At 41.0% G+C, this 15084-nt stretch overlaps 1 protein-coding gene across 11 annotated transcripts in view; it reads left to right on the top strand.

Annotated features, from left to right (window-relative positions):
- The window catches only part of KCNH7 (potassium voltage-gated channel subfamily H member 7), a 343770-nt gene that overhangs the window by 274303 nt on the left and 54383 nt on the right, over positions 1–15084 (top strand). For 10 of the 11 annotated variants that reach the window (XM_073305646.1, XM_073305643.1, XM_073305642.1 and 7 more), the window contains 2 exons: positions 599–1024; positions 12967–13366. In XM_073305646.1, coding sequence (XP_073161747.1) covers positions 599–1024; positions 12967–13366 — 826 coding nt within the window. The remainder of the gene's footprint in view (positions 1–598; positions 1025–12966; positions 13367–15084) is intronic. The other variant, XM_073305644.1, reaches the window with a different exon arrangement.

Here is a 15084-nt window from a genome sequence, read left to right as displayed (position 1 = left end):
CACCAAATGAAGTTAATAGGCTGCAGGTTTAAAACTAAAGGAAGTATTTCTTCACACAACGCACAGTCAGCCTGTAGAACTCTTTGCCAGAGGATTTGTGAAGGCCAAGACTATAACAGGGTTAAAAAAAGAACTAGATAAGTTCATGAAGGATAGGTCCATCATTGGCTATTAGCCAGGAGGGGCAGGGATGTAAAACCACGCTCTGAAGTGTCCCTAGCCTCTATTTGCGAGAAGTAGGGAATCGCAATATGGGATGGATCACTTGATGTTTGCCTGTTCTGTTCATTCCCTCTGAAGCACCTGGCATTGGCCACTGTTGGAAGACAGGACACTGGGCTAGATGGACCTTTGGTCTGACCCGTATGGCTGTTTATGATCTAATTTCCAAAAATGTAATAAATATTACTTGGCAGTAGAGTGGGATTAGATGGAAATTTTGACTGCATAAGGACTGTATAATCAGGACCTAACCTCCAGGTCTAAATAACACAATACAGTTTAACTATTTCACTATATTTGCTATTTTTTTTTAAATATGCACAGATTGTTTTACTCTGATTTGTTAATTCTTTACATGCTATATTTCTTGTTCTAGGTTCTATCCTTAGGAGCAGATGTTCTGCCAGAATATAAACTCCAGACACCTCGCATCAACAAGTTTACTATATTGCACTACAGTCCTTTCAAAGCAGTCTGGGACTGGCTCATCTTGTTGCTAGTGATATATACTGCCATATTCACTCCTTACTCTGCGGCCTTCCTTTTGAATGATAGCGAAGAACAGAAGAGACGAGTGTGTGGATATTCTTGCAGCCCACTGAATGTGGTAGACTTAATTGTGGATATTATGTTTATCATTGACATTCTAATAAACTTCAGAACAACATATGTAAACCAGAATGAAGAAGTGGTAAGTGACCCAGCAAAAATAGCAATTCACTACTTCAAAGGCTGGTTCCTAATTGACATGGTTGCTGCAATTCCTTTTGACCTGCTGATTTTTGGATCTGGCTCTGATGAGGTAAGCTAAAATAAAGAAGTAGCCTTTTCTTCCCAAGTATTGACTTTGATAATCTGCTATATCCACACATAACATTTCCCTGACAGTGAGCTCAATTAGGCTGCTCAGTAATCTCCCAAGGAAAGTGGTGAAAGCCCCAGCACTTGGGACTTAAAATTTAACTGGACAAAACACCAGTAAAATGGTAGTGGATGAGCCTTCTCTGGCAGAAAAACAGACTGGATGACCCAAATCAATTTTTTTCATTCTCAAATTCTTTGACACAATCTTCTTTACAAATAACATAAACATACCATACATGCAGCATTGCAAAATAATCTTGGTGTTCCAAAGACATTTCTCTCTTCCTGTCTTTCACTCACACACATGGTTAAGCTGTTCTGTGGATAGGTTGCGGGAATCACTCATCAGGTCTGTCAATCTGGCAATGTTAAACCAAAACTATTACTAGGTTTGTTTTTTAAATCATTTTAGAATTTCAAATCCTTGCTAAAATAACCTGGGCCAGATCCTCAGCTGATATAAACTAACGTAGCTCTATTAACTTCACTTGAGCTGGTCTGATTTATACCAGCTGGGGCTTTGGCACAAGAGATTTAGTACTATGGTATTTAAGTTTCTTATCTGTGCTCAGATGCAAAACTTAAATGTGTTATATGCAGTTTAGGTAAAGCAAGTGTAACCTTGACCTGCACCAGTTTTCAAATATATACATTTGAAAACTGTCCAAATGTGTGTAACGCACACACATTTTGTGGATACCTAACCCAGTTCTGCCTCCTTCCAAAGAGTTTTTATTTAATTTAAGAAAGGCTAAAGTTATAATGTACTTTGTGATGAAAGCTGAACTGACAAGTAAAAAATTCTTTTTTGAGGGTAGGGTAGAATTAGAGCAGTTTAAAAAAAAATTGCAGCAGCAAACCCAGCAAAATATGATCTGTAGGTTTCACAAAAGACACAATGAATCCACTTTTCCCCAGTACAATTTTGCACATTTTGAATTAAGGGAAACTGAAAGTTTTGTGAATAATGTGTATGTGTTGTGAAGGGAGAAGAGAAGGTGAACATTACTGCCAAATTGATGATCTTAGCATGAAATTTACTCATCTCACCAGGTACCATCAGTGTTGCATTGTGGAAACTGTTATGTCTACATATACAAAGAGGAAAAACATACATTCCATCTAAAATAACTTTATATTAAAGAAAAGCAACAAAAAGGAACAAAAATCAATTCTTCGTAAAAGAGCACAATTAGTGGGTCTTCTTTCACAGACGGAACTGAGTTCTGAGAACAAGATGGCTATGCTCAGAAGGGTAGTTCTTAGAAACTTAAGCAAATAAGTATTTAAGGGCCTAGAGCAAACAAATGACACAATGTTTAGTAGCCATTTGCACCTCAGAGACTAGTGATAATTTATAGTCTTACAAAAGTCAGAAAGAAAAATGTGTAACCTACAGTTTCTCTTACTTCTGCATTTTAAGTTGTATGGAATGAGATGGGCTTTCCTCCTCCTTCCCCTCCTTTTTGATGGACCGATACTATGGTGATGTGGACCATATAAATACTTGGGAAGGAGAATGAGAGATCAGTTTCTTAGGGATCCTTCTGTTTCCACTGAAGTTGATCAAAAGATCCCTGATCATTTCAATGGGCTCCGACACTTATAGAAGGGAAAATGGGGAGTCTGGAGATATGTGCAGGGAACAAAATTAGTGGAAATAAAGTCTTGTGAAAGGAATACCGGGAGGAGGCACAGGCAGGAACGTCTGTGAGGGGAGGGCTCCTGCCTCATACTGAGAATGAGGAGCGATCAGCAGGTTATCTCAAGTGCTTATATACGAATGCACAAAACCTTGGAAACAAGCAGGGAGAACTGGAGGTCCTGGTGATGTCAAGGAATTATGATGTGATTGGAATAACAGAGACTTGGTGGGATAACTCACATGACTGGAGTACTGTCATGGATGGTTATAAACTGTTCAGGAAGGACAGGCAGGGCAGAAAAGGTGGGGGAGTAGCACGGTATGTAAGGGAGCAGTATGACTGCTCAGAGCTCCAGTATGAAACTGCAGAAAAACCTGAGTGTCTCTGGATTAAGTTTAGAAGTGTGAGCAACAAGAGTGATGTAGTGGTGGGAGTCTGCTATAGACCACCGGACCAGGGGGATGAGGTGGATGAGGCTTTCTTCCGGCAACTCGCAGAAGCTACTAGATCGCACGCCCTGGTTCTCATGGGTGACTTTAATTTTCCTGATATCTGCTGGGAGAGCAATACAGCGGTGCATAGACAATCCAGGAAGTTTTTGGAAAATGTAGGGGACAATTTCCTGGTGCAAGTGCTTGAGGAGCCAACTAGGGGGGGAGCTTTTCTTGACCTGCTGCTCACAAACCGGGAAGAATTAGTGGGGGAAGCAAAAGTGGATGGGAATCTGGGAGGCAGTGACCATGAGTTGGTTGAGTCCAGGATCCTGACACAGGGAAGAAAGGTAAGCAGCAGGATACAGACCCTGGACTTCAGGAAAGCAGACTTCGACTCCCTCAGGGAACGGATGGGTAGGATCCCCTGGGGGGCTAACATGAAGGGGAGAGGAGTCCAGGAGAGCTGGCTGTATTTCAAGGAATCCCTGTTGAGGTTACAGGGACAAACCATCCCGATGAGTCGAAAGAATAGTAAATATGGCAGGCGACCAGCTTGGCTTAACGGTGAAATCCTAGCAGATCTTAAACATAAAAAAGAAGCTTACAAGAAGTGGAAGGTTGGACATATGACCAGGGAAGAGTATAAAAATATTGCTCGGGCATGTAGAAATGAAATCAGGAGGGCCAAATCGCACCTGGAGCTGCAGCTAGCAAGAGATGTCAAGAGTAACAAGAAGGGTTTCTTCAGGTATGTTGGCAACAAGAAGAAAGCCAAGGAAGGTGTGGGCCCCTTACTGAATGAGGGAGGCAACCTAGTGACAGAGGATGTGGAAAAAGCTAATGTACTCAATGCTTTTTTTGCCTCTGTCTTCACTAACAAAATCAGCTCCCAGATTGCTGCGCTGGGCATCACAACATGGGGAGTAGATGGCCAGCCCTCTGTGGAGAAAGAGGTGGTTAGGGACTATTTAGAAAAGCTGGATGTGCACAAATCCAAGGGGCCGGACGAGTTGCATCCGAGAGTGCTAAGGAATTGGCGGCTGTGATTGCAGAGCCATTGGCCATTATCTTTGAAAACTCGTGGCGAACGGGGGAAGTCCCAGATGACTGGAAAAAGACTAATGTAGTGCCAATCTTTAAAAAAGGGAAGAAAGAGGATCCTGGGAACTACAGGCCAGTCAGCCTCACCTCAGTCCCCGGAAAAATCATGGAGCAGGTCCTCAAAGAATCAATCCTGAAGCACTTACATGAGAGGAAAGTGGTCAGGAACAGTCAGCATGGATTCACCAAGGGAAGGTCATGCCTGACTAATGTAATCACCTTCTATGATGAGATTACTGGTTCTGTGGATGAAGGGAAAGCAGGGGATGTTTTGTTTCTTGACTTTAGCAAAGCTTTTGACACGGTCTCCCACAGTATTCTTGTCAGCAAGTTAAAGTAGTATGGGCTGGATGAATGCACTATAAGGTGGGTAGAAAGTTGGCTAGATTGTCGGGCTCAACGGGTAGTGATCAAAGGCTCCATGTCTAGTTGGCAGCCGGTGTCAAGTGGAGTGCCCCGGGGTCAGTCCTGGGGCCAGTTTTGTTCAATATCTTCATAAATGATCTGGAGGATGGTGTGGATTGCACTCTCAGGAAATTTGCAGATGATACTAAACTGGGAGGAGTGGTAGATACGCTGGAGGGCAGGGATAGGATACAGAGGGACCTAGACAAATTGGAGGATTGGGCCAAAAGAAATCTGATGAGCTTCAATAAGGATAAGTGCAGGGTCCTGCACTTAGGTCGGAAGAACCCAATGCACCGCTACAGACTAGGGACCGAATGGCTAGGCAGCAGTTCTGCGGAAAAGGACCTAGGGGTGAGAGTGGACGAGAAGCTGGATATGAGTCAGCAGTGTGCCCTTGTTGCCAAGAAGGCCAATGGCATTTTGGGATGTATAAGTAGGGGCATAGCGAGCAGATCGAGGGACGTGATCGTTCCCCTCTATTCGACATTGGTGAGGCCTCATCTGGAGTACTGTGTACAGTTTTGGGCCCCACGCTACAAGAAGGATGTGGATAAACTGGAGAGAGTCCAGCGAAGGGTAACAAAAATGATTAGGGGTCTGGAACACATGACTTACGAGGAGAGGCTGAGGGAACTGGGATTGTTTAGTCTGCAGAAGAGAAGAATGAGGGGGAATTTGATAGCTGCTTTCAACTACCTGAGAGGTGGTTCCAGAGAGGATGGTTCTAGACTATTCTCAGTGGTAGAAGAGGACAGGACAAGGAGTAATGGTCTCAAGTTGCAGTGGGGGAGGATTAGATTAGATATTAGGAAAAACTTTTTCACTAGGAGGGCGGTGAAACACTGGAATGCGTTACCTAGGGAGGTGGTAGAATCTCCTTCCTTAGAAGTTTTTAAGGTCAGGCTTGACAAAGCCCTGGCTGGGATGATTTAATTGGGGATTGGTCCTGCTTTGAGCAGGGGGTTGGACTAGATGACCTCCTGAGGTCCCTTCCAACCCTGATATTCTATGATTCTATGAATGCAATAAAAAGAAAGAGCTGGTGCATTAAAGGGATGAGGAAAACATGAACCGTTCCCTCACCAACAAAGAGCTTTTCTCTGCAAAAGAAGACCAAAAGGCACAGAGGCAGATACAGCAATAGCAGTATCTTCTTATCTTTTGCATTTGTCACACTTACCAGTGGTCAGTCTCCTGTATTTCTTGAGTCAAGTACCATCTCCTAACTGGCACCTGGGAGGAAAAAGACGCGAAAGGGGCACCACTGATAGCACTGCCATGTGGTGCTGCTATTCACTTGGACCAATTTGTTCCTACAATTTATGGAGAAGAAGAGAACAAATCTAGGGAGGAAGCTGCAGTGAGCCTATGAAGAGGGGCTACATAGGATGCTTCCCCCACTGCTCCTCCACCTTTCCCCCTCTGGAAATTATCCACATGACCCCTATGCTGTGAGGGAAAAGTCCATAGAGTCAGGGAATGAAGAGAAGCCAGGAAGGAACCACTCTTAAGTGTCCTGATCCAAAGCCCACTGTGGTTAATGAAAAGACTCCCAATACTCTTTAGATGTGGCCCTAAGTGTCATGGTTCTCCCCTCCAACAGACATGTGGCAGGAAAAGGTGTGGAGTGCTAGATTCTATAGTGATGGGCACTACAGAAAAACTCTAGGCAGGTAGGTAATGTTGCAGAACAGCAGCAAAGAATATTCTAGCAGCTGAATTCCTAAATAGCACAAATTTCAGCAGAAAATATTGGACCATGTATTGCTTATTACTTATGGTGGATATAAGGAAATCAATTATTCATTTTATCCCTCTTTCATAATTGAATATTTCTGCTCACTGTAGAATCTAGTTAGCTTTGTCTGAGAAACAACCAGTCTATGGACTTTTATGACCAGTTCAACATATCTTTTCAATAAACTCCTATCTCTCATTTATAGCATTAGATATATCAGTTACTTTCTAAAGCTGCTGGGTGAAAGTCTAAACTTCACTTTTATTGTAGTTTGGTTTCCTGTGTTCTTGAGTATAATATTTCTACTGTGATCCCTTTTTAATAGCCCAGTGAGAGAGAGCAAATGTAAAACCATTACAATGAACTGCCTGTCGTTTCATAGACACTTTCAGTCATGGGGGTGCCTTTGCCCTGAAAAAGCTTTTTTCGTTACCTAGGGGTTCTTCAGATAAGATCCCCTGCTAACAATTGTGCCTGGACATCCTTTTTATTAGGCAACAGCAGTTCTAAAGAGAGCATCATGTGTGATCACCCAGCTTTAGCAAATCAGCTATCCAACTGTGCCTAGAAAGGGCAGGAGATCATCAAAATGCCACATTCAGCATTACTTGAATACCTTTGTTTGTGCCTTAGTTTGTCAATACAGGAAACTAATAGAGTAAAATTAATATAATGTAAAATAAACCTTTTCATTTCAAATAGATTTTTAACACAATACTATTATAGCTGTTCGTGAGCTGTTCTCTTCTCTGTGTGTTTTGACTGAGTGACATCCGTGAAACTAGGGGAGGCTAGGGGATGGCATACATTATCTTTTTGCCTTCTGTTACGCTGATAGTTTATTTTTAATCTTGTTGCTAGAATTTGCCCTAGATTTTCAGAAAAATGTACATGCAGTTGCATAGCTAAGTGTGCACACACACACAAATATATCATTTGCATGCACATTTACCATGATTGGTCATGATACTTTTAAAAAATATGAAAAAATTTAAAAAGCCTTCTTTTCCTACCATCTTCCCACTTCAGGTCCCAGATGCAGGGAGAGATGAAGACGGAGCGATCTGTTGATAATCAGACTTTTTTCTTTATCATATTGGCCCCAGTTCAGCAAAAGACATAAGCATGTGCTTTAATGGCTTCAACAGGAGTGCTCATGTGCTTAAAGTTATGGACATAAGTGTTTTTTGCTGAATCAGGGGCAGAGAGGGAAAACATTGTCCTGAAAGATACAGAAGGAAGGAAGACCCTGTACTATTGCTATTTGTACAAATAATAGTAATACTGACCAGTGTTACTGTATAAGGCATGTTCAAACCCTGTATCAACAGGAAAAAATGTAATCTTAGGAAATGCGGGGGGGTAGGAAGGGAGGCAGGAGCACCCATGAAATGTACAACTGAATGGGCCATTTTCAATTGGTAACAATAAGTCAGAAAAAGGGATGACTTTGTGGTTAACATGAAGGCATATGAATGAAATACTTACTTCTATTCTAAACTCTGAATTAAGTTTCACAATGTGCATGCTAAGTAACGTCCATTTTACAGCTTGGCAAATGTTTCGATGAAACAATATGCCCAATAGCAGGACTAAGGATAGGACCTAAGAGTCCTGACTCCCAGTCCACTGTTCAAATTGGTAGATTCCCCTGTTTCCCTTAAACTGTATATTAAAACCAAGCTCCAAACATCACAGAAAATATCATACATAGTTTTCATTTCCCACTTTAGCACTTGATTTGCAAATCAAATTTTCAAACTTTCATATCATGGACTGTCTTTTCATATGAATTATCTCCCCTTGCATTTACAATCCTAAGGACCACCTCTCCACCCATTCATGATCACATAACATTGTGGTGGGAACTACAGAAATCATTTACATGAATAAGCAATCTCAGGAAAGTCTTTAGTGTATTTTTAGCTGCCTTTAAGTGTATCAACTTGAAACAAGGAGGAGCTCCAGTACTGCCTGCCCAGTCAGCTCTCTGCGCAACTACAGCAATGGTCCATGGACCACAGTTTGAGAATAAATGCCCTATTGTAAATGACTAATATTCATTCATTACTGAAGATATTGGTGCGAAGGACAATGATGACACATACAGCAGAAAGGTTTTCAACTTCGACAAAGTCCTCAGAAGAGACTATTTAGCAAACTGAGAAATCACAGGGTGAGGCAAAGCTCTATTATGGATTAGAAAATGGTTTAAACAGAGAAAGAGGTTAATAGTGGTTTTCCTCAAGGATCTTTAGTAGGCTTGCTCTTATTTTATATGTTTATTCATGATCTAGAAAAGAGATGAACAAAGAGGTGCCAAAATTTGCAGGTGACACAAAATGATTTAAGCTAGTCTATTCTAAAGAAGATTTTGAGGAACTTCAGAAGGACCTTACAACACTAGGAAGCTGGTAAACGTGGTGACAGAGGAAATACAGTGTAGATAAATACACTGTAAGGATCAGCTTGAGCTACGCATACACATCAAGGGTTATTTAGTTTTTAAAAAAGACAAATAGGACCTGACATGATCAAAATAATATTATTATTATTAATGTATATATTTCTAAGAAAATAAAACCACCAAAACAAGATGAGGGATCTAACCAGCAAGGTTTGAGTTATAATGGCTTTACGCTCAGAATGAACACCATGTGTGCAGATAATTAGCTAATCCCAACTCAGTCTTCCAAACAACTGAATACCAGTAATACCTTCCAAATGATGCCTCTTCAATCAGACAGACTAATGGATCTTCCTGTTTCTAGTCATTCCATCATCAGTTGGCCTCCAACATAAATCAGTTCAACATCATGGCTCTGGAAATTGTCATAAATCAGTTGAGGATCTAAACTAACCTCAGTAGGGAGGAATGAGACCGTAAGCGGAGTTGAGGAAAACCTATAACTAATGGGTACGGATTTTATAAGATATACTCAACGTCATACTCCCCAGAAGATAAACTAACTGTGAACCAATGTGATTAGCAGGATTTTTTCTAAATTGATGGTAGGCAGAAGTTTATAAACATGTATCTCTCTCAAGCTTCTCAGGAACAGTATCAAATAGTCCTTCCTAACAATCTGAATTGACCGTTACAATTTGGGGGTGAGCTCACATAAGCCCTTGTTGTGGGCACAGCCATACAGAGATGGCCTATGAGTTATTATCTGAATGTTATGATCATGGTTTTAAGCATGGATCTGAGCCCTTATAAAAGTTAAAATGTATAGCCTTCTGGATCAGGAAGCAATGTAATTCCTGCAAACCAAATGTCAGAAGCCGTCCAGGAAGTATGTGGGGGTTCACCATCTTTTACATATAGATCAGTGGTTCTCAAACTGTGGGTTGGGACCCCAAAGTGGGTTGCAACCCCATTTTAATGGGGTCACCAGAGCTGGTGTTAGACTTGCTGGAGCTTGGGGCTGAAGCCTGAGCTCCACTGCCTGGGGCCAAAGCTGATGCTCAAACCCTACCGCCTGGGGCCAACGCCCAAGGGCTTCAGCCCTGGGCAGCGGGGCTCAGGCATTGGCTTCAGCCCTGGGTGACAGGGCTCAGATTACAAGCCCCCCTGCCCAGGGCTGAATCCCTTGGGCTTGGGCCCTGGACCCCCACCAAGGGGGGCAGGGCTCGTGTGGGCTCAGGTTTTAGTCCCCCCTCCTGGGGTCAATTTTTGTTGTCAGAAGGGGGTTGAGGTGCAGTGAAGTTTGAGAACCCCTGAAGATGGTCTCTGTATAGACCTTTGAAAATGAAAAGATATTCATCAGTACCAGAAAATATTTACAAGTATGGGGTACAGTACAACAATTTGGTTTAGGTAGTGTGTTTAGAATATGTCCATTAAAGTAAAGTTCTTAACAAAGCTGACTTGTATTAAGCTGAAGCGATGGCATAGGGAGAACGAAGTGTTGTTCATTCATTTAAGAAAATCTCTGACTTCCAAGATATTGATGCACGAGGTGAAACAATGATTTTTACTATGAGTGCCTTGTAGTAACTGTGATATTTCTACTAAACATCTGTGCTTTTCAAAAATATGCATTTTTTTTCATCTTTATAAAATAGCCATTGGTTTGGATTTCTTTCCATTTTTTTAAATAGTGTCCTCTTTGTATTTTTGGTTATGTGAGAGTACAGTCAGTACTGTAAGCATGGCCAGAGTGACTATTTGGTAATTACATAACGTACTCGAAGAATATCACCTCCTTAGCCAAGTCCTGACCATAGCAAGAGGATTCAGGACCATCTAATTTTAAAAGGCCACTTAGCCCATTGACCAAGTGAATCAAAAGTATCAAGACTGCTAGATTTATTGGCTAATAAAATGAATCGGTGTCACCTCAGCCTAGCTGAATATAAAAGTAGCTCACTACTGACAGCAAAGCTCTTTCATCTCTGATGGATTTTTTTTATTTGTAATCAAAATGTGAATTTGCTTTCCTGAAGCAAGGTAACTGAAAGAGTGGTGTTGCCTATTAAGGGCCCAGTGAAAAGCCATTGACTTCCAGGGGCTCTGAATCAGGCTCTAGCTAATTTAAATCTGTAACCTCAATAGCTGTGCATGTGATGTTGTAACTATATTATGCTGACCCACAGTGAACCCTGAACAGCTGCCAAATAAAAATTAAGTGGTTATCCAGCAAATCCTTACTCTCACAGGGCCAGTCAGTGGCCCGGTTTGTGCAGCCAGGCAAGATTTTAAGAAATCAGGTAGCAAGCAGTTCAGGGAGGGGAACAGCTTCCACAGTGCTGCTACATCCTCTGGGGAAACTGGTGGGAATGGGTGGCCTGGGGCAAGCAGTGCGTGGAGCATTGGCATGACAAACATGCTGCGGGAAGTATGCTGTACCAGATATCATTCTGGCACTAGGTGCTTTTGTCTTGGTGCAAGGGGGGATGCAGACTGTGCCAGTCTGCCTTCTGTGTGTTCCCGTGGCAGTACAATGGGGCAAAGCCATGACTGCACCTACAAATAATTTCATTGAAACCAATTAAGCTATTTGCCTGAGGATTGCTCATGTGTGTAAGTGGGACAGGACAGAGTCCTAAAACATTAGACCCTAGTCTTTATAAAGATTTACACATGTGCTTATATTAAAGTCAATATATGCAAGGTTAAGCACATGCATAGGTTTTCACAGGATCTGGGGCCTTAGTGAACTTCTCAGATGTTGAAATCACTCTCAGTTCAGCCTCATCCATCATAATGCAACTGAAGTATTGACTGAAATTATTCTCTGTCAACAGAATCTTAGGCAAAAATTAATTACCCTGCACCACCTTCCTTCCAATTCCTGTAATCAGAAAACAATCATCGATACATTGTTTTTTCTTCTTCTATTTATTGCATCATTATGTTCTAATTCAAGAGTGTCCTTCATATTATACTTCATGAATAACAGACTGCACGATAATTACACATTTATTTAGTCCAGGAATAAGTCTAGAAGAAATATGATGTCATTAAACCATCTGCACTGATTTGTTACACCCACAGTGGACTTTGATTCAGCTGCCAACTTCATAATTTTTGGCATTACCATCACATAGCGGTAGCTTAATCAGCTGTTGTCACCCAATTATCACCATGTGGTGTCGTAATAGAACAGTGGTGGATTTGTTATAAACATGCTGTTACTGTCCTTTTACAAATGTTGCACATGCAGCACATGTTTTGCATGTAGGGGTTGACAATATTGTTGTGATCTCACTCTGAAACACATAAAATATAGAGAGGGTTAATAAAACATTAATAACTAGCTTAGTACTTAGTGAGAGGAAACTTTAATATGCAGAGTATTCCCACCAGAACCTTTCATAAAGCTAAGAGAACTTGTTAAATGTTATGTATTATCGATGCATACAGAAAACTTTGTCTGACATTTACTACGCTTTAATATTACACGCATAAACTTAATGGGTAGCCAAAATATTTGTTGCTAAATTCTCTATTTGAAATTCTATAGTTACTCTTTATAGTGTTCTTGATAATCTATTTTAAAGGGCACTAGCCACAAGCATATAAAATGACTGAATAATGGATAGGAACTGGTAAATGCCAACAAGAGAGTGCTGGGTAATTGTAGAGTGAGGGGCAAACCCCACCCGTCTGCCTAGGGTGGCAGTGGAACTTGGTGCAGTTCTGCTGCACAAAGGTAGGACTAGATTTCCCATGCCATATGCCATTGATGATATGTAGCATTCTAATATTTTGTCACCTTACGAAGTTAGGAAAATAGGTCAGATACAATGTTCAAATGATTCTAGACATCACAATGATAAGTTATGCCATCTTTAACCATTAACAAAACACATCAGACAGTTCATTTCCTCAGTATATTTTACATTATAATCATGTAGGAGGCTGTGAGAGGAAATTAAATCAACATTAAATTGAAATAGGTTGCTATCACTTAAACTTTTTTGCTTCTAATAAATTACCATCTTTTTTCTTTACCCACTTCAGGCTGGCTTGTTCATGTTTGCCATTTTGGAGTATGCTTGCTAGCGATGAAAATCAGTTTCTAATGTCTGTGTCTTATTTTCGCAGACAACAACGTTAATCGGTCTTCTGAAGACAGCTAGGCTGCTGCGTTTGGTGAGGGTTGCACGGAAATTGGACAGATATTCAGAATATGGTGCTGCAGTTCTGATGCTACTTATGTGCATATTTGCACTAATTGCACACTGGCTTGCTTGCATTTGGTATGCCATTGGGAATGTAGAAAGGCCTTACTTGATTAAAAAAATTGGCTGGTTGGATTCTCTAGGAGAACAATTAGGAAAACCCTACAATGTGACTGATCAAAGCTCTGGACCATCCATCAAGGACAAATATGTTACAGCACTTTATTTTACCTTCAGCAGTCTGACAAGCGTAGGATTTGGAAATGTATCTCCTAACACCAACTCAGAGAAAATCTTTTCCATTTGTGTCATGTTAATTGGCTGTAAGTATTTTTTATTTTACTTTTATGTTTAACTCAGATTTGAACAATGGATACAATAGAGTGAGTTTGTTAAATTATAAACATGGAGGGAGGAAGACAGATAAATGAAAAAAATGATACATAAATATATATTTATAGCATATCATGCTGTGTCGTGGAGTCTCAGGTATGGAATTGTCTCCATGAAATATATATAGATATGGAAAGACAAAGGCTCCAATTCTATAAGTTTCTGAAGAATGTGCCTGACTTTAAACACATTAGTAGAACCTTGACTTCTATAAGACCGCTGGTGCAGGAAGTCCCTTGTTGAATTGGGGCCAAAAGGAGATCTCTGAGTGTTTAAAAAACAAAATACAACCCTTTCTCATTAGAAAATGCTTATTTGAGCACTTTTTATGCTCAGGTGAGACTTCCAAATGTGCACAATACATTCATTAATATATGCAGCCCATATTCCTACCTGCAGCTGTAACACTGCACAATCAGCATTAAAATTCTGGTATTGGCCACTATTCATGGTGGTATTACGATCTGAAATGACTTTTTTCAGAATAAGCAGCTTCCATCTAGTTGAAAACAGTTGATTTATGACAAAGAAAAAAAGTTTTTTAAACAGATAGCACATTGGCAAATAAGCCCCAATATGACCAAGCCCCTCAAGTGTCAAAAGTTGAAAATTGAGAGGACGGACCATTTGAGTATTTGCTTTGCTCCTCTCCTGATTGTGGGTTCCAGTTCCAAGCTTTGACAGGTGATAGCTGAAAAGCCACAAGATTCCATTGATCTGCCTGTGTTGTGTGGATGTTTGTCCTGTTGCATGGGAAGTGTTGTCAAGTGCACACACAGGAGCAGATCCAGCCCTATTTGGGCCTTGATCCTGCCAGCCCTTGCACCATGAGCAGCTGTGAGAGGAAAGAGTTTCATTTGCTAGTGTGAGCAGATACTGTGGACAGGCACTTATGAGGCTGTACACTAGACAGTGTCCTCAGTACTGAGTAGAAATAAGTCTCAAAGCCTTTGTGAACCCACTTCCTGACTCTCAAGAGCAGATGATAAAAAAGGGCCCTGCTGTAGGAGGAGGATAGGTGAATCTGAGGAGTCTTAGGCTAAAGTACAATGTTCCACATATCAATGATATGACTCTTTGGCCTTACTGACGTTTCAAAGCAGAGGTTACTTGGCATCCAAACAACATTACTCTCATTGCTGCAGGATCAGGTTCTACACGTTCTCTGCCCTGCTCATCACTTTTTACATTGTGTTTTTAAGTGCATCACTCATGCAGAAACTTCATTGGCAAACTTCAACAGTCTGTTACATACTCTGTAAGAGCCTGTCACCACCAACAAATTCTCCCGGAAATTCTCTGGTTCCCTCTTTCTAGCAGTTGCCTTACAGAGACCACATCATGCACTGAGTTATGTTTGATCATGTAATATTCTCATATTCCTTACTTCCTCCATTCTGAGCCAGCACACTCACCTACAGGGAATGTATTAGAGAGTTTGTATCAAATACAAGAAGAGGAGGACAAACATACACCTGGTGCTCTCACCACTTGGCAACAGAAAGCAGCAAGCAGTATAGAATTGGTCTCACTTTATTTCTTATGACCTTTTACTACTGTAAATAGTTGTGACAGTGCACATGAGAACCATTGAGTATGGCCAAATCCTCCTATCCTTACTCAATTCTTTATCAGAAAAAAATCCATT

Source organism: Lepidochelys kempii, chromosome 11 (assembly GCF_965140265.1).
Source record: "Lepidochelys kempii isolate rLepKem1 chromosome 11, rLepKem1.hap2, whole genome shotgun sequence".
NCBI classification, from domain to species: domain Eukaryota; kingdom Metazoa; phylum Chordata; order Testudines; family Cheloniidae; genus Lepidochelys; species Lepidochelys kempii.
This window is presented reverse-complemented; position numbering and strand designations above follow the sequence as displayed.